General features: G+C 43.7%; 2 protein-coding genes across 4 annotated transcripts in view; one reads left to right on the top strand and one right to left on the bottom strand.

Annotated features, from left to right (window-relative positions):
- The window catches only part of fli1 (Fli-1 proto-oncogene, ETS transcription factor), a 30,637-nt gene extending 27,639 nt beyond the window's left edge, over positions 1 to 2,998 (bottom strand). The window contains exons 1-2 of one of the 2 annotated variants that reach the window (XM_058634037.1): positions 2,874 to 2,998; positions 1,247 to 1,324 (exon numbers count right to left, since the gene is read on the bottom strand). In XM_058634037.1, the coding sequence (XP_058490020.1) occupies positions 1,247 to 1,285 (39 nt within the window). In that variant the 5' untranslated portion in view covers positions 1,286 to 1,324; positions 2,874 to 2,998. Of the gene's footprint in view, positions 1 to 1,219; positions 1,325 to 2,873 lie in introns of both variants that reach the window. The other variant, XM_058634036.1, reaches the window with a different exon arrangement.
- An 11,804-nt stretch (positions 2,999 to 14,802) lies between these two features.
- ets1 (v-ets avian erythroblastosis virus E26 oncogene homolog 1) overlaps positions 14,803 to 25,848 on the top strand; it is a 32,422-nt gene continuing 21,376 nt past the window's right edge. For both annotated transcript variants that reach the window (XM_058634571.1, XM_058634572.1), the window contains exons 1-3: positions 14,803 to 15,039; positions 16,412 to 16,513; positions 19,454 to 19,601. In XM_058634571.1, the coding sequence (XP_058490554.1) occupies positions 16,445 to 16,513; positions 19,454 to 19,601 (217 nt within the window). In that variant the 5' untranslated portion in view covers positions 14,803 to 15,039; positions 16,412 to 16,444. The remainder of the gene's footprint in view (positions 15,040 to 16,411; positions 16,514 to 19,453; positions 19,602 to 25,848) is intronic.

Below are 25,848 nucleotides of genomic sequence, written 5' to 3' on the forward strand. Positions count from 1 at the left end.
ATTGGAATCAAAGCAAACAGAAAAAAAAATAGAATCAGTATAAGCAAAATATAAGATGCGAGCACTGCAAAATCCAAAGTTCCTCGGGTTCCATATAATATCTCTTTTTCCTCTTTCCTTTACTGGCCTCCTGTCTTTTCGAGGGGGCAGAAAAACTCATTTAAAAGCATATTTTCTCCTAAAACATTCCTCGCAATTCAACTCCCTCACAACAAATCAGGAATTGTTCTGAGGCCCATAACGCAGAGTCTCTCTGCTGTGGCACAAACGCTGCGCCTGGATGAAAAGAGCCTTTCATCCAAAGGGGGAATAAGTCTTCAAAACATTAACAAGTCGCCTTTGGAAAAATACCTTGATTATGGAGATATTACCATAGCTCGCCACTGCATAATGGCTCATTATAATGCGGTACAATTCGAGCAGTCAAGTCTAAGGTGCATTATTATGATGAATGTGCGCAACGCCACGCAGCCGCCTGGATTCAGGGACGCGAACGTGAGCGGAGTGCACGTTAAAACTTGGCATCAGTCTAGTTCTATACCGGTTTAATATCAGAAAAAAATATTAAATGGCTGCAGTGGCTCGGATATGGCTCTGTGGCAGTTGCATGTATTCACGCTGCGCCATATGTGGCGCAATGCAGTGTTTCATGTGAAAACCAGATGTGCACTGTTTGCTTTATTTACATTGTCAGGACACTGTGTGTGTGTGTGTGTGTGTGTGTACGCGCGCGCGCGGTGTGTGTGTTTGGGGGGAAGGGGTGACGAGACATCTGATAATGATCCATAACAGTAGCAGTTTTTTTTAATGGAAGACAAAGCAACAAACGAGAAATTATAGCGCTTCTCAGGCAAACCACAACAGCGCCACATTTAACAGTCCACTCTATCTCCACAGAGCCAACAGGTGCCAGTCAAAAGCCAAGGAGTCTGGCATGTGTGCATCTCCATTTAGCTACAAGTGCAAAGATTTGAATCTCGCATTGGAATAAGTATTCTTATTATAAAACGTGAGATTATGTCCAGGGTAAACACATAATCTATCTTTTTTTCCCTCGTACAAACAAATTAAGATCATCCCTGATCTCTTGACTTGAAACAAACTCCTTGGGCACATTTTTTTTTTTAATTTTAGACTAGAACTAAACCCTGTTTTCATACTAAGTGGTAAGAAATAAAAAAAAAGGGGGTGGGGGGCACGTTGTTCCCTCCAACATTACCTGATCGAAGAGACGGTGGTGTCTTACCTTGACGTAAGACGACGTGTCGGGGACAGTTTGAAACATGTCTACTTGACAGACAGGCCCTGGGTTGATCAGTGGGCCCTGAAACACAGGAAAACCACACCAGTCTTAACTTAAAAACATTGTACTATTATTATTAGCCGGTCCTGGGTTTTGTCACTTCAGGGTAAAGACGTGGATTTCTTAATGAACCCCCCTGCATAGATTCCTGCATGGGCACGTTTTTTTTTTTCTTCTTTTCTTTTATTGGTGCTCGTACAGATTTTAATTACACTTGCCCTTACATCAACAACACATCTAACCTACAGTGGTCACAAGAATGAACAACTCCAAGTCGCCCAATAGCAGCTGGGCAGCATGGAGATGAAGAGGGCCCCATCCCAACCCCCATCACGTTTTCCCCCTAAAGCTTGCCACATATTGAAACACTTTTCGCTTTAATAAGTGCAGCTTACAAAGTCTAGGGTGAAAGGGCACTTAGAGGACGGTGTCTTTAGCCCTTCCCTCCCTGTGCACGTGCAATTAAGGACGGCAGTGGCAGCATGTATATAAATACCAGCACAAATGGATGTTATATAGACTGTGTGATAAAGCAAATTAACGTATATGGACCAGTGTAATGGCAGCCGGGACGCACCATTAAAACCCCAACATGTGCTTTTCTTGTTCAGTAGCATGAATGATCTGACCTGTCACGGCTATTAATATGTAATCATCGACCTTTTTTTCCCCCGACTGTGCATTGTTGCATAATTATTGGAGGATGCAGATCACAGGGCCTATGTGACAGTGCAATTAAAAAAGAAAACGAATAAAATAAAATAAAACAAAAAACCTCCATGTGCGACATCAGAGGTTATTAATTGCGCAATTTTACCTTTCTGTTTATTTATTTTTTTACGTGTCTATGGTTGCACTGGATTCCTGTCCCATGATAAATGAACGTGGCACGGTTTAAATACTTGTAGTGGACCCTTTTCTCTCTCTCTGTCGTCTCTGCTGCTGCAGGCAAAAAGCACGACTCGCCTCATAAAGTTTCCCCCAAATGCATCCAATTTCTACGCGGTAGAAAGCGCACAGGATCCCGCATCTGCAGCCAATTAGGCAGAGGAGGACTGTTGAATAACGGCGTGAACCTTCCTCCGAGACAGCCCCGTGGGCCGGGACCCCTCTAGTGTTACATTTTAAGCATCTTACCTCGCTGTTATCCATCATAAACGTGAGAGCCAACTGATTTTCACTTAATACGCATTCCAATATATATTTTTCTCCTTACATATACACTGATGCTGCGTTCAAGTGAGCAAAGAAAACACATTTTCGATCGCAACAAAAATAAATAAAAAATAATTTAACACGTCAAATAAAATACAACTTTAACAACACATGCACACGCGTTTTGCATGGAGTTTCACTTCTCTGATGTGCGCTGTCATTCCGACTACTTTTTGATCGATTGGTGCCGCACGGACTCTGCACGTTCCGCAGCGCGACCAAAGCATCAATACTAATAATAAACCACGCGTGTGGGTGATTTACTGTCCTCGTGCACGTTCGCATCTGCTGCAGATTCTGCCGAACCTTGAACGCAAAGCAGGTTTTGTTGTTGTTTTTTTTCCCCCTCACTCACCTGTCGTTACAGTGTCGTTTGGTCGCTGTCGGTCGGTGCAATCACTCCTCTTCTTATTTAGAATAATTATAGTCCTGTTCGGGCAAAGCCGTTTCCCCCAAATGATTATGACAGTGAGTTATTTTGAAAGAGGCTGAAAAGGAGCGCCGGGTGTATGAATGGAAATGTTACTGAGATGGGAGAGTCGCGACCAATGAGCAGCGAGAGAAAAACCTCCCCTTGTCTGCAGTGTGAGGCCACTGAACCGTGAAATAAGGGGAAAGCAGGGAGAGACGGAGCGTCGTAAATCTGCGTTACAAAGTCTTCTGCTGGGGGGGAAAAGTGGCCATAAAAAGATGTCAAATGTGTATTGTTAACATTTTCTGTGGCTTATTTGATTTGTCATTGGTTTTCATCTCGCGCTGCATCCTCGGAGCGGTGGCGCGTGAGGGCCAGCTGCTGTGTGATCAGCAGGAGGTGTTGAAACGCGCCACCGACGTCAATGCAAACGAGGTTTATTATAAGAAGCAGTGACTGTGCTGTGCGCTGACTGAGGCGCGTGTGACTCTGTGATCTCGCATTATGCAAAAAAAAAGAAAAATAACGAAGAAGTGGATATCAAAATGTGTTTTAAGATGAATAATAATCATCAAAAATGTGTTTGATCATCGAATATTTCTAAGGAAATATACAGATTTCTAGATTGCAATGCAAAGCAGCTTTCCATATGTTGCTAGTCTGTAATTTAATTTTAATAATCAGTCATCAGCAGCAGCAGCAGCAGCATCATGCTCAGTCCTCACGCTGACAGTTCCCGCAGGAATACAACAGCAACACCAGTTTCCTCTGCTGCGGGTTTGTCCTTTCCTGCTCAGCTGACCCCGCTCACTTCACTAACTTCATTTCCTTCACTTTGCTGCCCTCATCTTCGACCAACAGTCCCACCAAAAAAGGATGTGGGGGGGGGCGGCAATTCACGGTGAAGAAAGTCGCCCAACCGTGGCGTTTTATAGCCCTGTCAAGGTCGGTTTCTTTCCACGCAGAACAACTTCAGGGATGTAGCCTGGTAACTTTTTTTTTTCATTAGACATATAAGACTCATCATGAGCATGTAGTATGGGCAAGCATACATCATTACATAACATACAACTCTGACTTGGTTGATTTTTTTTATCCAATAGCAACTGTCCACTATGTTAAAAAAAAAAAGAAATCAATCCTAATATTTACTGACTAACTAAACTGTTCTCCCCCCCCCACAATGTTAGGGTCATCTGGTAAAATGGTCACCTTTCATCACAGGGTAGACCTTCTGTTTGTTGCACAATCTCCTAATGCAAAGATTAAATGCAACAACATTGATAATAGTGTTCCCAGCACCAAACAATGGGCGGAAATCCCAACATCCGTTTCACTGAAAAATGGCATTCATGTGCCTGCTGTGTTGCCTTCCTCAGGATAGAGTAGACGTTCTCTAACACATTTGAACAGCGACTGTTTAATCTTCAAAAAAAGGCGAAGGAAGGCGTTTTGTGCTATAGAAATATTGATTACGACCGGAGAGCATGTGTCAGTGAGGCACAATGTCCCAAAGATAGATCATCAAGTTAAATCTTAATCCAGATGATTGGAAATCATTAATCTATTAGCCGTAAGCATTTCAACGTAACTATTTTCGAATAATAATACTGCACTAAGTTAATATTTGTATAATATTTATGATTGCCCGTGGTGTTTGTTTAACCTTGGACCGCAGCGAGCGTAATGCCAATTCAAACAGCACCATGTGACATATCAGAGGTTGCCACTGTAAAAACCCTCTGACACTGATTGTTTGGTCTCATATAAGGCAACACCCTCGCTTTTGTTTTTTCAGCAGGGGGAAAAACAGAATATATTTGCAAAGCCTTCAAGTCCCTCGTCTGGTTATTTCATCAAGTCTTGCAGCATTTAGGACTTCTTGTTTTTGTGCTTTTCCACGGTAATGAGCTGCGAGGTGATTGTTCCTCTCGCAGAGACATAGTCTTGACTGTTATTTAGTATGAGCCCGTGTTCTTTAATAACGTTGCAAAGATTATCTCCCCTTGTGCTTTAATAAAAAAGACTTAATCCCACTCTGTAGTAAGGCCAAACAATTTGCTATCAACAGCTTCCCATTTGCAGTCCACTACCAGTCTTTACTCACTGGTATGTTAACATTTATTTCAGAGCTCCTTCTCTTGGGAGTTTCCCCAAAAGCACTTGTATTTGAGATGATATGGTGCAACCTACAGACATTGGTGATTACATCAGCCAGAGTAAATTAAGCGCCTTACTCTGAACTGTAATGAGTTATTTATTTAGTAGAAGGGGCTACTAAGAGATGATCTGGAGATGGAGATCGCTCTCATTCCAAGCCCCCCCCCCCCCCCCTTTTTTTTTGTTCCTCCGGGACAGAGAAAATGGCATTGTGGCACCAGGGAAGGCAGGGCAAAATATCCAATCTTTCCACGCAAGCTTCTCGGCCGTCAGCGGCCAAGGCTGGGGCCAGAGAAACATGCCTGAAAGGTCAGGTGATACTTTCAAGCAAGTGAACTTCTTTTCTGTACGCATACAAATATAATTCTATCCAATGAATTGCTGGTAAAACAATTTAGGAGAAGCCAGAAGTTTTGTTTCATGGTGTTGGGTCTTGCAAAGGCAAAACGACCCTAACCCTTTATTTGACGAAAGAAAAGAAGTCGTGCTATAAGACGAAACCCCAGAAACTCATTAAATGTACATTCAACTGATGCGGTGCAGACAGCAGCATAACTTGTGTGTACGGTGATAATTGGAAAGGGGAAGTATTAAATTAAAGCAAGGCAGTCATTTTATGAGGCGAGCGTTTATGAAGGTAATAGCATCCCTATAAATTAACGACCTCCCAGTGCCTCCTGATGTGTTGCCACTTATCAGGTCCAGAACAATCCGCTGATACATCCACTATATGACCTTATCTGTTCAGTCTTGGTATTCTCACCCCCGGGGGGGGGGGTAGGGCAACACTGAGACGAGAGCCTGGGAGATTGGATGTTTGGGAGAAGACATATGGTGTCGAGACAAAAAATGTATGTTGCCGTTGCGTACAATATGCTCTGGTATGCAGTTAATCACATGAAAAGACACTGTATTTGGGTCAATGTCTGTCTGTGTGTCTGTGTGTGTGTGTGACTATGCTTTATGGACCAACATTGTGTCTCCATATAATTACTCTTCACATCACCGCAAAACACAGTGAATTTCTCTTCTCTGTGGGTATGTACAAGGATTTCCCAGACCACTTATCTTGTGTCAGTTCAGCTGTAAATGTGGACACACCCTGCCACCAGACCAGACCAGGCCGGGCATGGCAAACCAAGGTGCTCACTTTACATTTTTAATCGATCTGGGTTTCCAAGGGGCGGGGGGTGGGATGCGGGTATATCATCTCTACATGAACAACATGAGACTGAAATGAAGCCCCTGGAAAGGATTGTGCTTGTGGAAAAAAAGAAGCAGGGGCGAGAAGGAAAGCAGTGCCCTTTCGAAGGCCTACATCATCCCCCTGAACTATAAATCCACTGACCACTCATCATTCAGCAGCATTTTAAAAAAGCCTTTAAAGAAAAACACTGAGTGAAATGAATATGCTGTCACCTCTCATTTGGGTCTGGCCCACTGGCTCAATAAGAAAAGTGTTGTTCCCTGGAAGGCTGCGAGACCGGGCTGAGCTCTCAGGTTTAGGGTTTACCCTGTCCCGCATTCTCAAGCCTTTTACTTTGAGGCCCGTGTCTCTCTTTCCTCCCCCACGTCCCCCCAGACGAGTCTGACAGCCTGAACTCAATGTGGGCTGCTCACCAGACTACAAAAATCATTCATCTGTGCCTTCAGACGGTCAAATCTGGATCTAATAAAGGGAGCTTGCCTATTGATCCTATTCAGAGAGAGAAGAATTGCCAACTCTTGCCACTGGAGGGCTCTCTGGCTCAAGCTAGAGGTGGCTCACAGAGGACTCACTTACCCTTTTGTTCACACTGGGAGACATTATGAAAAAGCAGTGATGACATTTTGATGTGGAGTTGCACGCGTCCGTGATTATTAACATTGAAAGTCAGCATCTATAATTTTCTAGTGATCTAGTGGCACATTACTTTCCAGTACAGCAACAACATGGGAATTGTATGGTTAAAAAAAGTTTGCAATATGGAGGTAGTATTACGGTAATACCATCTTATTTCTAATGCCATTTCCATCTGGGTTATAGTGTGGTTATGAGAAGATAATGTTACTTTTACCATACTATTTCCCAAGTCTACCCGGGCAATCTCGAACACTTTCACACAAAACTGTTTGTGAATCGAAATTAAATCATTTTCACAGGTGCAATTTATTCCCCCTTATGTCCCACACATATTGTCCATTGTTATTGCCAAGAAATAAAATTGGAGTTACCGTAATATTACTTCAAAAAGTATACTTTCACCATATTGTTACTGTGAGGAAAATTGTTAACAGTGCTTTTTAATGTTTGTGTTAAAAAAAACAAACCATGAGTACAAATATAACCTCACAGTTTATACATATATGAGATAAGATGTTTGTTTAGTGCAGCCTGAATGTTGGAAAAAAACAAAGAAAGGCCGGCAAGGTTATCGAGTTCAAAGACCACGACATCCTAAACGTGTTAAATAGGAAAGACAGCGCTGTGCACTGAGCACGGTGCCAGCCAGATGATGGGAAGGGAAGTTGTTTATTCTTTGACAACACTGGAGTAAAATACTTGCCTCTAAACAATACAAGAAACAGTGGAATGCATCGGAGAGTGAAAGATGACAGAGGCAGTGAGATGGAGAGTGACTCATAGTCACTTTTAGGGTTGTATTTATGTGTGGATGAGGGCACTACCCCAAACGCCCAGGCAAAACCACAACATTCCACGCCGGGTCTTAAAGAGACAGAGCGACGCTGTCATCGTGGATATTTGGGGAGTAAAGTGTTAACATATGGCGACGGCTATTTGAGATGGCTGGTGAGACACACAGAAGCCAGTAGGTGGCCGTGCCAGCTTTCTGCCTGCATTCTAGCACAGGAGGGTACAATTCAAACACATGTCAAGTAGCGTGTATAATGTCAGATGTTTTAATTTGTGAGAGAAATCGATAAAATGTACAAACATGACATGATAATTGGGGGGGAATCAAAGAAGACTGTTATTTTTGCTTTGTGTCATGTCACTGCTATAGTGCCGTATCTGCTTATCACAAAACCGGTGATAGAGGGCAGAGTTGAGCCATGAAACGAGTGTTGTAGCAGCAGCAGCAGCAGTGTGTCAGGTCAAGATTGTGCCTGCAAGTGTACCGTTGCTAAAATAAACAAATGAAGAAGAAAAAAATCTGCATATAGTCAAGCCCATTTGTGCTTTAACGTATCAAACGTTTCATGATGAACAAAAACATTTGTTGTACACGACTGATGTGGCGTTTATTCATTGACACACCCAGCCCAGAGTGTATGTGGGGGTTGAAGTGTGAAAAAAAAGAAGCTTTCTGATAGGAAGACAGACAGCAAAGATGAGAAAATGAGAGTATTCTGCGTAGGTGAGAGGATGTATTGACATTGGGGGAGCACGAGAGAGGGTGAACCTGGGATATGTTAGAAAGGGAAAGTGTGTTATAGAGAAGGGGCCTTTGCAAAGGAAGGAGAGGATGCAGAGACGGAAATGAAATGGAAGGGGGGGGGGGGGGCACAAGAGAAACAGCCTGTTTCCTCGCTGAAAATCTGTGGCACAAATGCGGACTTAACATCCTTAAACCATCAAGTGAGCTCTAAAAATAACCCCATTTCTGCACAGTAAGAGGTGGGAGTTGGAGTAAGGGTGAGTGAGGTGTGGGTGAGTGGGGTCAGCTGGAGGCTGGAAATGGGACTTGAGGCTGGGAGTGAAAGGCTGGACGGAAACAAAAGAAACACCACCCTGCCAGAGAGTGGTGATGAGCAACGGGCTTGGACCGTGTGTGCATATGTGGAGAGTGAGAGAGTGAGACAAAGATGGAGAGAATGTGGGAGTCAGAGTGAAAGTGGAGGAGAGAGAACCTCAATCAAGCCCTCGCGGTTTCACTCATCACAGTGCCTCTTCTTGGTAAACACGGGTCGTTTTAGAAAACAGTTATCTCTCGTCGTAAAGGCAGTAGCAAAGAACATGAAAGTGGTTTGTACCTGGTTTGGAACTTCCAAGCATCTGCTTATACGTCGGTGAATTTTTGCATCATGTTTCTCTTACGTCAAGTCATTAAAGATCCAGTGTGATGGGTTTAGGGAGAAAACAATGTTCATAATTATCGTTTCATTGGTATATACCTATGTTTACCTCTGAATGAGCCCTTTATTTCTACATTTGTCTATTCTGGGTTTCTGTTGAAATAGCTAAATCATTGTGTCATATTTCTCATGAAGGGTAATTATGTTTAACATTCACACAAAGAATGAATAAGGAATGAACTGCTCAGGTTTTTCAGATGCAGGACGCAGTCATTTGTTGTGAAGTGAGAGCGCACTCGCACAAACTACTGCTATTGGGCAGAATTATACAAACCACTCTACATATGCTAAGGATTAGAAATAGTTCTTAGGTAAAAAGCATTCCTGTGGATAAGTTAATAAAAAAAAATAATGGTCACATGAGGGAATTCTTTAGAAAGAATCTGCCCGGAAAATTAAATTCCTGCGACAAATAAATGGATCCCCTAGCATTTGCATATCTGGTTTTATTTAAAATATCTTTCTACCCATTTAGCACCTATCTGGGTTAGCCAACAGAATATGAAAGAGAAGCAGGAGAGACGTAAGAGACAACGACAGCTTCTTAGGACACAACACAGACATCAGTGAAAACAGCCACTGACAAGCGGCTCCTTCTTTCCTCTCATCACCCTGATAAGCCTTCTTCTGCCGACTGAACCACACCTCGTCACAGACTGAAGGACTGAATGAAGCTGACTGGACACTAATGTTGTTATCAGTGTGAACACAACAGGAGCGAGTGATACTTCTTCCTGGCCCTCACAGAGACTCATCAAGGTCCTTCGGTACCTCCAGATGAGCAAACTCGTACAAACTGTGACTTAACGATGTAATCATGTAACTCGTGTTCTCAGGGAAATAAAGGTGGACTTCATCTGTAACTACTCCTTAGAGGAGGTAGACACTGAATACTGTTTACTGAGTGAAGTCTGCCTCCACCACACTAGGTGGCAGTATGTTCCCTTTCAGCTTGTTAGTACCAGGCAATTTCCTGTTGACCAACTATGCCGTAGAGCTGCAACTTGAGCTGGTGGCTAGTTTGTTTCCATATTTAGTGTGTTTTTTATCTTCTATCCATTTTAAGGTGACATACATTTGGTCTCCTTGTCAGTCCAAAAATGAATTGGACTGGATTTCTTTATGCTTTCTTCTTCGTCTGTGTACCAGCTTCTATTATAGCGAGTCGAACCCCTTGGGTCAAAGCCATTGTTGAGGATGCTCAGAGTGCCTAGACCAGTATGGGTCCGACTGAACATAAACACGCAGAAGTCATTTGATTCAAAGCCACAATATCTGGGTGTGTTGGTCCAACTTTGTGAAATTAGATTTAGTACAATTTCAGTCAGACTAACATGTTAACGTGTATTTTTAAAGTCTGCTTTTAGTCAGACTAAAACAATAACTCTTTTTTGAACATCAAGGAAGCGTACTGAACGAGGAGACACAACCTCAAACTTTAGCAGACGCAGATGTCTTGACTACAAGTATCTTTTTTTTTTTTTCTTTTTTTTTATATGTGTTCTTTTGACTCAGATATTCTTAAATGTAATTCTGACAACCGCAAAGGAACTGAATTTATGTTTATTAATGAGGATACCGGTTGACTGAGGTAAGTTGTAAATGTCAGTCATGTACTTATACTTGTCACAAATGTCTCCCCTCATTTTGTAAGTTTCTGTTTCTCTTGTTGCGCTCAACACTCCCCCCCCACCCCCCCACCCCCACCGTCTTTCTCTCTCCCACTCTGTCTCACTGATTGCTCGCCCTCATTTGCACCTCCCAGGGCCTGCGTCTCCACCTCTCCTCCCTTGCTCCATTCTCTCACTTCTCTAATGAGAATGTGTTTCACGCAGGCATTCAGAGAACCTCCTCAGCAAATTACATGACAAGCATCTCGTTCTGGGACACTAATGAAGAGGGATAGCGAGCAGGAGACGCCACTGGAGTAGTGGTGTGTGCGTGTTTGTTTGGGGGGGGGGGGGTCAAACTATCGCCACTGGGTGGGGTTTGTGCGTATGGGTGCACTGGGGGAGTATTTTGGCACCAGGCCAACAGCTTATCAACTGGGGCATGTTGGACTCAACATCTCATTCTCTCCCTCCCCGCTGTTTTCCTTTCATCTCACTACATTCACATTTATTTCAAACAAAAGATCACCCAATAACATTAACGTTATATTCGATTACATCTGGCATGCTCTTTGAAAAGGATACTTGTTCTCCGATCCTTTTGAAGAAGATGCATGCAAATCCAATGCGCCGCAGTGTTTGCTGTACTTTGCAGCGTTGTCGCGTTGATGGCAGAACCGGTTGGTCGTGAGGAAACCGCGCACGGAACACTGACTGACAGACAACGAATGCTGCACACAGTGAACTAGCAGGATGAAGCCCGCGCACAAAAGAGACTGAACACAAAAATGTAGAGAGAGAGAGTGAGAGAGTGACCTAGGCAGGAATCCAACGACTCAGCATGTGATTTGGAGCAAGTTGCTCTGTCAAGGGGCACACTGAAACAGAAGATTGCTGTCCCGTACCATCCCCTCTGAAATGCTTGAGAAACACAAGACATCTGGAGGCTTCAGTGCACACTCTCGACCCATCGAATATTGAGGATGTTTGTCTGATTTACAGAGCCTGTTTAGGAGTGTTTGGACAACTCGGTTGAGGGACTGGTTCTTTAATTAAAGATAATATCAAGAGCTAATATTGCCCCCAAGACCAACACAGTCACAGTCCTTAGGTTGAGGGTAAGAGTCTTAACCACAAACACTCCTAAATTAATCTATTCAGGCCTGAGACAAAAGCTTCTCCATACTCTTTGAAGTGACTGCCCACATTTAATACTCCACTTTCACTCTACTGATGCCAATAGCTACGCAGGCCTTTTCAGACCCAAGTCCACCACAGCGATGGCATATTGATACTGTCATAAAATATTACATCCTCACGTTATTCATTAGAACTCGGCTTTAATCTAAAAATATCACGGGCAGGGAATAAAACAGAGTTTTCCACGGCAGAAAGATTAGTCCTGTCCTCCTCTCACTGTGAGCCACAGCTCGGAAACACAGAGGCCCAAAATAGATGTTCTTCTCATAAAGGGCTCCTTCTTTGTAGTCTGCATACAGCAACAACATCTGCAGGGCAGTTTCTATGGGGGAAACAGATTCGGGCAGGCTATCAAAGAGAGAAGCGATCTCCTGTGAGAAGTGGTGGGCGGAGGACTTCCATATTCTTTCTCTATCTTTCTTTTTTTCCCCTCTCTCTTTGCTCCTTCTCCCCGTCTCTTGCTTCCAAAAAGCTGGAGCAATCAGTGCGTTGCTAATAAAGGGCCATTAATATCACCTGTCAGCGCTATCTTTGGAAGATCCAAAAATGAGAAAATGAAACAAAAGTGTTCGGAGTCTGGAGCTGCTCACAGAGACACGGCGCACCAGTGGAGGACATGGACAGCAGAGTGCTTTGTTCGCCCTAATTCACAAAAACAAAGAAAAGCTATGGGATGACAGTTATCTATCCGTGTCCTAGCATATAGACGGTAACAGTCCCATATTTTTAAAAATGATGTTTCATCCTCAGGACATTTGGTTTTCTTAGCTGAAACATAAGCTTTGTGGAATTTATGTTTCAAAACATGGTTTGCTCGTTTCGGTTCGGACTTGTAGTTATTTATCGCTTTTAGTGTCTGTTCAGACATGTTCCAGTGAAATGATCGACTGGGGCTCGAATCCAGCAGGTTGAGGTGGGACTGTCACATCGGAGCAGATGGTAAAGATACGAGTGTGACCCGCGTGTGACTGCAGGTATACTGTATCCTTCAGTGCAGATAATGGACTTTATTTCAGGATTTAGATATATCGCCAGTGGTGTTCGATGTTGAATGTGGCGTTAAACGCTGTAAATTCTGAACACGAATGAAGCGTGGATCATTCTTTATTGAACCATTCATTTAAAAGAGATTGTCAGGAGCCGATTCACATCATTCTGATTCAGAGCTGATGCAGATGCATGCACACTGTGAGACTTTACGAGGAGAGTGATGGGGAAGGCCATAAACCTCTGCAGCTCTTTTTGACTGATGGCTTTTACTGGTGGTGAAGGCGAGGCATTCACGATCTGTTTAATGTAAAACATGAGCGCAGCCTGCACATATAGAATAAAGAAAGGACGCTCTGAGCGGAAAAAGGTGGCACCGTAATCGGGAGGTGAAAGGCAAGCGGGCAATGTGATGATAGTGGCTTCATGCGGAGCAGGAGTGAATCACGGGGCCTCGCCTTTGAACTGGTGAGCCAGCTAATTGAAACAGCATTGCCGGGGCATTGGCTCAAGATCTGGATCACATTCATGCTCGCTTCTATTCAATTTGGTCTCATCACAGAGGCGCGTCCTGAGCTTTTCTCTCCACATGGCAATAAGTCATACCTCTGCCTTTTGCCCTCGACGTGTTGCCCATCTGTGTCCCCTTGGGGGCCCGGGGTGCTGAGGCCCACACAATGCAGAGGGATTCAGGCAAGGTCTTGAGAAAATACAGGCTGCCTGCTACTGAGCCCCTTATGGTACTTGTTCATGCCTCTCACCTTGGACTTGACCCCCCCACCCCTCCACACACACACACACACACACACACACACACAGCTCTTTACTTACACACACACCTCCTTACCCAGAGACTTTTAGGATTTACTGTGAAGAGCGGTGGCTGTCAGGAGGTTTGAACCGTGCACTTTCTAATGCAAACAAATGCTCCACTGGGGTCACGGAATTATCATGGAGCCACAAGGTGTTTCAGATGACTCGCAAGTGTTGAGTGTTTAGCTGACGGAGAGAGAGAGAGAGAGAGAGAGCGGCAGAGGGGTTGCTCTGTACTCCATGTAGCTGAAAGCAAGCAGAAATAAATAATCTAATAAAGCGATAAATAAGCAAAGAGATAAAAAAAAAAACCCTGACACTTATCACTAACTTCTATCAGAGCAGGTGGATGTAGATCTTATGTTGCACTCGGGGATCTTCTCATTTCACAGGAGAATGCTCAACGTTGCTGTCCTACCTTTAAGCAGTGCGCCCCCCCCCCCCCCCATGCTTTAGCTGTCAGTTGGGGTCATTGATGTACGGCAAATAAATCCGCAAGAAAGGGGGGGGGGGGATTTTAAATTCAAATTTAAAATCTGAATTGTGTGAGATTGCAACAAACACATCTAAAATGGTGTTTGTATATGAATCTTTCTGCCTGGTGTGACACACTTAGGTTGCATATACAGATGTTTTTGCCTTTCTGTTCAGGTGACAACATCAGAGGAAAATCAGCTATTGTCATTGTCATCACGTGCACCTCCGTGTGATGTTTTCCTCCCTCTTTCCTGCTATTTAAGGCTGGGACAAGAAGCAAACAAACAACAACCTGATGAATAAACAATCCTAATTCAAAATAGGCTTAAGAAAAAAAACAATGCAAAGAGAGAAGGGAGTATATTCTGATTCATTTAAGTATAATGGCACAATAACACTTCCTTTACTATTATTTTATTCTTAATGGTCAAAAAAAAAACACACAATTGATTTGATAATGGAAACATATCATGATGGAAGGGAGTAAGACAGAAGAACAAAGGTCCGACAACTGCTGACCACGAAATGCTCTGCGCGAGTTTACACCTGTGTGCTGCGGTTGAACCCACATCTGCGCGCTGAGTCCAAAGACTACATGCCAAGGAAACACAGGATTTGGAGAGGATCACCGTGCGATTGAGGGAGGGACTAAAAGTGTGCATATTATTCCTTCCTCTGTGGGACTTGCTGTGAGCAGGTACAGCATCTCTGCAGTCCGACGCTCAGCTGTCACACTCAGCTGCCCAGCGCTTCCACTTTGCAGGAAACTTCTCGCACCGCAGTCGGTAAGTGCAAAGTTGTTGTTGTTGTTTTTAATGAGCTATAAAGAACCACAAATCAGACATCGATTTAAAGAACGAGGGCTGTCATCAGTGTTGGTTGCTTCTTTGATGCAGAGAAGGGAAAGTGTTGTCTTTAAAGTTTCAGGGCTGTTTTTTTTTTTCCAATTGGGAATCATGAAGCGCGCGCGAGCCTCGTTATAAATAGATGCGCTGCGATGGAACGGTTTCATCTCTGCTCATCTTTTTGAGACCATACAGAAGCAAACAAGCTTTATCTGTGTCCAGAATGAACTTTACATCAATTATCCTCAATTCCCTTCACTTTGTGTTCTTGAGTGTTCCCTTTAGATAAAGCTTGTAGTATATAAAGTAGCTATATATATATATATATATATATATATATATATATATATATATATATATATATATGTATATATATATATATATATATATATATATATGTATGTATATACACATTATATATAATGTGTAACTGACATCCTTTATATTTCAAAATGCATAATTAGTGCCATTTCAATGCTTTTTATTTTAAAACCTTTGTCTTGTATTACACTCGTCAAACCAATGACATGCAAGGAAAAGCATAAAGGTAGGCTATGAATTTCAATGACAGAACTGATTTGAATTATATTCACTGCATGTGTGGGTATGTTTTCTGAAACAAGAGCATCTGACTCTCTTTGAGCCGGTGAACATCTGCAAGCATTGAGCTCTTGTGCCTCTTCCCTCAGTCTGTCAGCAGCTGCCAGAAACTAAATATTCCAAATTGCTTAACATATGAATGTGAGGAAGATGGGAGCCGCCACTGCCCAAATACGCCATTCCCCCCCACTAGTGTAATCCTTGAGCTCCGTTTCCAGTCTCTTTTGTTGATGCTGTCTCGAGTAAACAATGTTAAGTGATAAGCAAAGTGTGTAGGAGGGAAAGAACGAGAGGAAGAAGAGGAGTAGGAGGAAGACGTGAGGCAGTGGAGAGGAGGAGGCAGTTTTGCATGAGGAGAAAGGGGAGTCAATGAGGGAAGCGTGATGGAAATCTTGGGTTGAAATAATTGGTCACTTCAAAGAAAAAAAAAAAAAATACAGAAAACTTGAACTGGGAGCCACCTCTTTCTGAACGGTGCAGCCACAAGTCTTAGAAGCTCAAGTTTCTCACTCTCCCCCAATCTCTTCATTCACTTTTCTAACCTCGTCCCTCTCCCTCCATCGTTTTCTCCTCTCTCTCACACACACACACACTCTCAAAGACTCACCCCACATACACATGCACAGTATATACCACACACTTGAGTGTAAACAGCGTGTGACAGCTAGATCGCTCCACCCTGACTTGTGTGTTTGTGTGTTGATCCCTTCAGCAGGCCCTGCTTCTCCTGTCCACAGTGTCCGTGATGAGTTACTACATGGATCCAGTTTCTTCCTACCCAGCCCTTCACCCCTGTGACCGTCTGGGCCCAATGGTAAGACCTCGCTCGTAAATTTCCTCTGTCTTAAGGCTGCCTCGGCTACCTACCACACAGCTGGGCAGCAGTGTGAGGAAGCGAGTTTATGTGTGTGTGTGTGAGTGTGTAGCAGCTCAGGCACATGACAGTGCAGGAATGTGTGCAGAAGCATACGAGAAGTGTGCTTGAGCGTGCCTGTGTGTTTGCAACTCTGGGTTCCTTCACCTCTCAACACGATTCCCGCCGCGCTGAAGCGTCTCTATCTGTATGTACGCGGCGTTCCTTGTGATTTCGTCAAACGTTGGCGAAACAGAGCTGTTGAACAGAGGTGATTTTCCACAACGCTGTGAAATCGCCCTCATGAACTCTTCTGTGACTGTTGCACAAGCAGCCGTGGCCAAAATGCACTTCCTATTTAGCATGTACTATTGTAAATATTGAGACCTCAGGGCCTGAATCGCTTCCACAAACCAGTCCGATCGGAGTCAGGCCGTCGCTTCTGAATTAACACTTTTCTCAGCTGAGCCGCTCGCGCGGTGCTTTTCCCGCAGTCTGTTTGCAAGAACACCAAGGCTCTAAGTGGTTTCCAAATGAGAGAGCAGAACACAGAGTCAGACAGTGGTAGCTGGGAACATTGGGATTCCTGTCAGGAGAGCGTTTGAAGGGTGAAGGCCAAGGAGCGGCAAAATAAATGCTTCCATTTGTATGCAGAACGCTGGCACATTAGGATAAGAGACTGGGGTTATATGCAAATGGTAACCCACCCTGGCCTGATAGACAACATAGAAGAATACAGCTCCCCTGGTCCTAATTGGCTCAGGTGGTGGGGCTTGCCTTTGAAATTGAGACTACTGTATACCAGGACAGACTTGGTCAAAAGGTAATCCTGGGTCACCTCGGTAGATCTATTCTCTTGAATTTACATGATTTATCGGCAAAAGAGGCAAATGGCCCTGTGAGTTTAATGCGTCATGTTTACAATTCAGTTGCCGTCTCGATGTTTTTACTCACGCTGGACACAGAGAAGTTGAACAAAAACACATTAATGCACCTCACTGCGCAAGTGATCGTTATTCCCGAAGAGACGTCCAGAGAAATGATAGTGTGAGGCGACAGAGCAGCTTACATGCAGCTAAAGTTTGGACTGACATGCAGCCAGGCTCCTGAATCACTGCCAGTTTGTGTCATTACTGGCAGGTAAAGAAGCCCATGAGAGTCATTTGTGCGCCGATTAAAAGGAATGTATCAGGGGAGCGACAGCAGAAAATGAGATAAATATTGCAAATATTTATTTATCTTTTCAAGAGTAGTGTGAAATCTGGCGCGCATTCACCCAGGTCCATGCAGGCTTGTTGCCTCTTAGAACCACCGGGGGCAGGTCGACTGACCACCTGGGAAGATGAATAAGAGAAAACATTAGTGTGGGAAAAATCACAAGACCATCAATAAGAAAGATGAGTCACTGATGTCAAATTACACTCGTCCCTTTGTTGCCAGTGGTATAGGTGTGACTTTCCCATATTGCAATATACTGCAATTTCAAAAAGAAGTTCCTTTTTGCACACATCGTACTTACTCTGTCTGTTAACCTGGCAAGTGCCAATAATAGTAGTATATCTGATGAATATGATCACGTTTAAATGTTATTATAATCTATGTTATGCAGGAGGCAACACCCCAAATTATTTATAATATATATTACAGTTGCTGTAAATGCTTCCTCAATAAATCAGTTAAACCTCATTTTACTCCCTGTTTTTCTCTGTCCAATAAAATGTACACGACTGTACTATATTAAAGAAAGGATTTATCACAATGTATTAATTGTGTTACTAGATCCATCACAAACAAATGGTGTGTACAAATCCTGTCATGTGACAACAAAGACATACACCGTGCACACATACACCCAGTTTCTATCTGCATTGAAGAATGTTCTATATTTAAACGGATCAAAGAGTATATTATCTCCACTTTTATCTATGCCACTCTCGTCCATAAATCATCCGTGTGGCTCCCTCCGTGCCTATCTAACTTTCCCGCCTGATACAAGGTAGCAGCGTCTCATGTGAAGAGCCCCATAAACTCACCTCCCCGGTCCTGAACTAGAGTCACAGCAACCATCCATAAAGCTGGCTGGGCACTGATAAATGCTGCTGTGCTAAAGCGCCGGTCGTCTATATCAGATCAACAGTCACTCTATCAGCCATTGTGTGTCAGTGACACGTATGACATACATACAGTACATGGCTAATGTCCCTTTTATTGGGATGCCTGTACCGGCAAACACGATCGTGGCATTGCTTTACAAATGTGAGCAGTTGGAACCTTTGCAATTTCACAACTGACGTCTCAGACGGCAAATTACGGTGTAGCATGAATGTGACGATAAAAAAGGAACTTGTTACAGGATCAAATTCTGTCAACCTTATTTACTTTGCTATGTTATTTCTGCGTAGGCACTTACTTGTGAGAAAAACTTCACTTCCCTGTTCACATCAGTTTCCAACCCAAATGTCAAACAATATCTATTGAGGCTTTTGTTTGTTGTCAAATGAAGGTTTTGATATGTGCTATAAATGGCCCGAGTGGCTATCTTCTCCTCTGCTATCTCTTGTATCCACATGGCATTTCATATCTCCTCTGGCTCCCCTGTCAAGTGCTGTCTTCAGAATTCCCCCCTCAGCGTGACCTCTAACGTGAACAGTTGTGAGATAAGCAGGATTAAACAACTCAGCAAAGATAAACTGAACGAGTCAAATTTAGACCCAAGGGTTACATGGGAGGACAAACAATGAAAATGTTCCAAACCTGAGGTTGCACTGCCGGCCGGTTTGGTCAGCTGTTTTTGTGATTGTGTGTGTGAAGCCCTGAATTTCTAATCGGCTGTTTACCACACACTATACATTTTGAATCTGCTCCATGATGCTCAGTTCATTTTGAATTGTTTGTCTGCAGAGGCAGAGCGGTGGGGTGGCAGTCGGCCCTCAGAACCAGCTACCAGGCGTGGTTCACCCGCAGCAGCAGTACTACCCGTCGCAGCCCCTCTACCCTCAAGACATTCCCCTGCAGGAAGTGCCCAATGGACACGATGTGTGCCCCACAGGTAAGAAATGGACACAGAAAAATCTCACCTCACACACGACGGTAATAAAACAAGAGGGAAAAACCCACAATTTAATTCCAAAGTAATAGTTTTCCCATCTTTCTTCTGTAAAACTCAACTTCTGTCGTACATAGTGGAAAAGCAGTCACTGTTTATACAGCTTAAAACAAGCAAAAGACTTCGGAATGGGCAGTCAGTCACTCTCATGTGACATTCATGTTTGCAATCTTGACACACACATTTAAACTCCCTAATTTAGTTTTGTAGAACAGACGCACACACACAGTCTCAACTTGGCCTGTTGTTCTATGTCTGCTGCATGAGGGATGTTGGTGATGCTGACCCTGAGGGCAATGCCTTTTCCAGATACCCCCCGCCCCCCACCCACCCCCGCTTCTTTATTTTCCTCCGTCTCCTCTCTACAGCTGGGGACAAACAAGTGTCCTGCATAGTTCTGCTTCCAAGCCTGTTTTTCTATTTTTTTTCTTTTTTCTTTTTTCCCCGGTGATTATTTAATGAATTTTATTTTAAACTGGAACATTCTTTCCAGTGCATTTGCCTGTGCTTGACTCTGGCCTCTTCGTGTCCTCAAAAGTGATTGATGCTAGTGGACTGGGACGCACACCACGGGAGTATGGTAGGGGTGCTGAGGGGCACAGCCTTCCTTCCGTCACCTCCCCAAGCTGGATGCAGGGGCAAGGCGGGGGGGGCAAAGGGCGGCCATCTTTTTCCCAAGCCTCTGGTTTGGTCTCTGGAGAGGTGGAGGGGTCTAAGTGTGTGTGTGTGTGTGTGTGTGAGAGAGAGTCAGGATTTGATGGGATTTGTTGATGTTTGTTGCCAGAGACACTCCTTCAGAGCCCTCTCTTCATTGCTCCCAATGCTAAACTGTTGACATAAACATTGCTTAGTGGAAAAGAATAACCGAGCGCTGACCCTTTTTTTTTTTCTTCTCATCCTTCTCCTAAATCCTACACTAGGCCACAGGTCTAGGAGCTTTTAAACCACCTGGAGGTATTTGTAATAGTCATTTAGCTCTTGTATAGGAGTTTTCGTGCCAGCGGCACATGGTGTTATGAGTCTTTGTTAACCTCAACTGCAGCTCAGGAACCTTTGACACAGTCTCCACACCCTGCGGCCGTTGCTTTGACTCATTTCACTCAAACTGAAGACACGGTCTCTCCGTTAAATAATCGCTTTTATGTTTGGCTCATTATCAGTGCAGTGCAAGCAAGTTTTATTTAATCCACCAATAACTGGAATATAATGACAGTTTTTGGTTGTAGTCACTGACTTTTGTACATAATATATCAGCGCGATGAGCAGCTTACAAGGCGAGGACTAAACAATGAAGTAAATCAGGATGTTTTTTTTTAAGCACTGCAGGTCATTCACAAGTCGACAACATTCCTCACGATCTCTTAAACTAAGTCCACTGCTGTGTGTGCTATACGGGGTGATATATATTATTTCACTTAAAGGTAGTTACATTACATCAGCTTTTACAGCTGAAGTCCTCTTTTCTTTTTTTTTTTGGTTTGAGGATGGATCGGTTGTTGTTAAAATGAAATGTGCTCGTGTGAGAAAGATGGAGCACAGAGCAGATGTGAGGCGGGGATGTGGGATGTTAAAGGACCATTGCATGTTTGGCCTAGAGCCCAATGTCACACACACTGCTTCCTGACAACAGCCATGCCATGGCGATGTTTACACAAACCCAGTCCCACTCTTCACTTTCCAACACTCGCAGCACAGTCACTGTTGTAAACTCCCATAGTGGAAATGGTAAAAAAAACTGTGTGTGTGTGGGAAAAAAAAAGGAGGGAGTGTGCATTTCTGTGCATTCTCACTGAAATCCAGGCCCAGATATCAAACCCATGCACACACTCTTCGAACATCATGCAGTGATGCACACTCCACATATTCATTCATTAAATTCACACCCTGCACTCTGGTGTTTAATGGTACCGTGTATTGTATTACAGCATCCTCCCATTCAGCAATGCGTGCACACACACACACACACACACACATGCACTCTCAGGCACCCGTGGGTTCACTGTACATTTAAACATGCACTCCCATTCAGTGTGCGCAGACACAGCTGTGATCTGGCACTCTGGGACCATTGGCCTGTGTTTTATTTGATGTGATTTGACAGCTGGACAGTTGGAAGAGGAGGGGAAAGGGTGGAAAGGAAAGGAGAGTGGGCGGAATACAGTTTACGGAGAGTGGACTGATAGGGAGAGGGATAAGTCACAGGACTCGGACTGGCGTTGATGAGAGGAGAGAAGACGAGGGGGAGGAGGAGCTGAGATTTGTAGTCTCTGGGTGGGGTGGTGGTGGTGGGGGGGACTTTGTCTCTGACGAGGGGCACGTCCTCACGGGCGCAGGCCCATTTTTTATTTCTCAAAGTAAACAGGCAGCCTGCGGGGGTCCGGGGGTTATGGGAAAGGAGGAAACAGTGATGCTAATCAGGCCAGCACACACTTCCCCCTCCAACAATAAAACAAAACAAGAGTGGAAACACGGAAAAGCAACAGACAACTGTGGAGGGATGGACAACACTTATGCCGTGGTCCTACATTTGAACTGCACGGTGCGACTGTGATAATAACAATAGCGAGAGGAAAGCGCTGGTGTGCTGCTACTACTACTACATACTAGTTGGTTTTGAAGTCATTTTAGAAACCTTTGAAGAAACACAGGAGAATTTGAGGGCGTTTGAAAAGTGGTTCCATTATGCCTTATAATCAGTTTACAGTGGAGTCCCCATCTGTCCCTTAAGTACAATTTTACCAATATTGCCAGCCCTTTTCCTAATGTGACGACATGAATGCATTTGTGACCCATTTTTATGATCACTTTTACGATCACAGTAATCTTCCATTTTTATTTTCTAGGAAGTGGGTATGTAGTAAGTTCCTCTTGATAGCACAGTGACTAAATGCCAACCCCATCAGACAGAACATGCAGTTCTCAGGCAATTGCAATCACTGACGGGAGATGATGCAACAGACGACAGCTCATGTACATTTTTTTTTTTTTTCAGGAAAGTTGGCGCTTTAATGAATCCTATGAGAGGCCTCCCATTGTTTTAATGCTCACACAGGGGCTTAGCAATATTAACAGAATGTTAACTGCGGTGAGTGTACACAGTGGTAACAGTAGGCGTGACTGTGTCTCATATTTTGCGCGGTATGAGCTCCATTGTCGCTTCAACCTAATTCAGTTCTTTACACACTCTTTAGATACTTAAAACCGCCAGAGTGATGTATTTTACATCGTATATGTTCCCAGTGAGGACGAGCAGAGCTTTATCTGAAACCACAGTGGTAACAGAGAGGAGGGGAGGGCAAGACAAGGAGAGGGAGGGTTTGGAGGCAGAGAGACTTGAAGGGGGGTGGGGATAATTGAATTATCTGCACAATGGAGTGATGGGGGGGGCACGTGGTGCCGCTAATGGAGGAAGAGATGTCCTTTTTACCGTAGCTAATTGTTCAGAAAAGAGCTGAGCCTTTGTTCACGGAGGCCCGGCTACTTAGTAGCGCGTGCACACACATAAGCACACACACACACACACACACACACACACAGAAGAGAGGAATTTGAGGCACAAGAGAGCAATGTACATAAACAGAGTGCATGAGCATAGACACACACACACACACACGCACACACATCGGGGGTACACCGCTCATGTCCCAGTTAGTCCTCTGATCTCAGCAGGAGTGCATCCAGCCTTTGGCACCTTCAGACAGCATCCACACAGACAGAGCTCTCACCTGAGGCCACAAGGAACCCACTGTTTTACTGCCTCGTCTCTTTCTCTCTCTCTCTCACTCTGTCTGTCTGTCTGTCTAAATCAAAATTGTTGGTCTTTATTGGCATGGTAATGTGCATCTTACATTGCCAAAGCATATATCTATCAACATTGTTCATACACTCATACACACTATATACAATATGTACAATATCCGTATAAACGCACATATAGGAGATAGGAGTATGGGTAGGATCAGAGTCTGTCTGTCTGTCTGTCTGTCTGTCTGCGTCCATCACCCATCACCCATCACCCATCTGTATAAGTCTACTTGAGTGCCTGTAAATGAGCGACTGATTGAGTAAGTGCTGATTGCTGTCCATTCACACACCATACCAACCCTGTCGGGTCACAACACATTGTGTAAATGTTTAAATCTTTGATATCTTCAGTTATTTTTTCATGTCAAAAAAAACAAACTGTTTTAAAATGAAAATACATGATGCAACCCTCCGAGCTCTTTTGAGGTTTTTTTTTTTTTTTGCGGTGGCACAGGAACCAGAGACGAGTATCTTTTGACAGTGGAATGGATTGCTCTAAATTGAATAACCTTTCAGTTAACGCTGTGAAAAGTAGCAGGTGCAGTGGTTACATCTAAGGATTATAGACAGGCGCACAAGCACAGATGTGCCAGCGAGAGACACTCGGCAAGCAGGAGAGATCGGCGAGGAGAGGGAGCGAGGGAGACTGCTGTAGGGGTGGTAGACTACAAGGCAAATGAGTGAAGCTGTCTAATCTTCAAGACCATGGCAACAGCATTTGCCAGGTGAAGAGAAGACTGACACTGAAACCAGAACTTGTGCCCTGAAGCGTACTGGTACCATGCTGGTTGGCTGTTTCATGACAGTGTGACAATTAACAATCCCCCTCTCTCAGGCGGGAAGGATTTGTTTCAACAACAGTTCTCTTTTGGCTTTGAGAACCTTTGACACCAGTTGCTGATAGAGAGATCTCTATGAAGATAAATTTAATGGGAACTGTTTTCCTCATGTCAGTAGAAAATGTGTTTGTCTTCAGGGTCACTGTACAAAAGGCTGTCTGTGGACAAATACTCGTCATTGCAAACTCGTCATCGCTGTGAGGAAAAAGAAATATCGTGCATGTGCTATACTAAAAAGAGAGGTGCATAGATGTTGTGTGGCAACAGGAATGTGAAGCAACAATGCTTCTTGCAGTCACTTCAGCATTTTTCTAACTAAAATTAGCAGGTAGACCAAGGACTTGCAAACACAGATGAAACCATTAAAACATCATTCCCATTGCCAGTGAGTGGTCTGCCCTGTGGTATTTGTTGACCCGGTGTCACAAGCATTTTCACCCGTGTGAAAACTGTGACATTGCAGTCACACCAGAAATAAAACGAGAAAAAAAACGAAACAATTACAACCCCATTGCTCTCAGTAGCTTTGCTTACATGGACACATGTAATCGGAATAAAAATATGTCACATAAACAATCTGAAAACTCAGCATTTTCTGCTTCTACTTCTGCATGTAGATGTCAAATCACTGCATGTCAAAAAAGTCTATTCTGACTGAACGCTTGATGCGTTTGTACACAAACCACAATCGGATCATTTAGTTTGGCGCCCATCTAACGAATGAAATTTTAAATTCCAATTGGAACAAATGTTTTTGGAAGGAAGACATTTTGCGCATTTAAACATCTCTTTAAATTGGTCAGTTGGATGATCTGAGTCCGAACAGATTGAACATGTTTTTGGACCAGTAGATGGAGTATTTGTTGCTGATTATTTATGTTACTGTTTTACAATCCACCAGTTTACCAGTTCAGCTTTTATCACATTCCTTTTACCACACATTCTTAAAAAGAATGAAGAAATACAATCGGAATGATTTTTATAGTGTTAAAAAAAACAAAAACAAAGTCAAGATGGAAAGAATAAAACAGTTTACAGTGACGCCAGTCCAGATATTAGTCAGCAACACCATTAAAGCTCTAATGGCTGCCCTCAGGCACAGAGGGACCCGGGCTGTCCTTTTAAGAACAGATACGAGGGAGTTCATTAAGAGAAGACAAAGAGGTCCAGTCAGAGAGAGTGAGAGACTGACTAAGAAGAAGTGAGATGTACTGTCCTCCTCCCTCCAATTCTCCCCCTCACTTACCCCCACCACTTTGCCCCCAGTGAGGCAGCTCCTCTCACCGCAGAACCCACGAGTCCTCTTCCCAGACGAGGCTTCTATCAGGCCAGTGAAACCTGATCCAAGGCTGCTAATGGAGCCAGCGAAGTACCACCGGTTTAAAAATCCATGTGTGATCAATATCCCTGGCTCCCCAGCCTCCACCCAGATCATCCCATTTAGAAATACATGAGCACAGTACAGTATCATATTATTCATGTTCATTATAGGTTGCTCCATATGACCCACTCTAACAAGGTTGCTCGCGATGATGCGAGATTCATGG

The sequence above is a fragment of the Solea solea genome, chromosome 7 (assembly GCF_958295425.1).
Source record: "Solea solea chromosome 7, fSolSol10.1, whole genome shotgun sequence".
NCBI lineage: Eukaryota > Metazoa > Chordata > Actinopteri > Pleuronectiformes > Soleidae > Solea > Solea solea.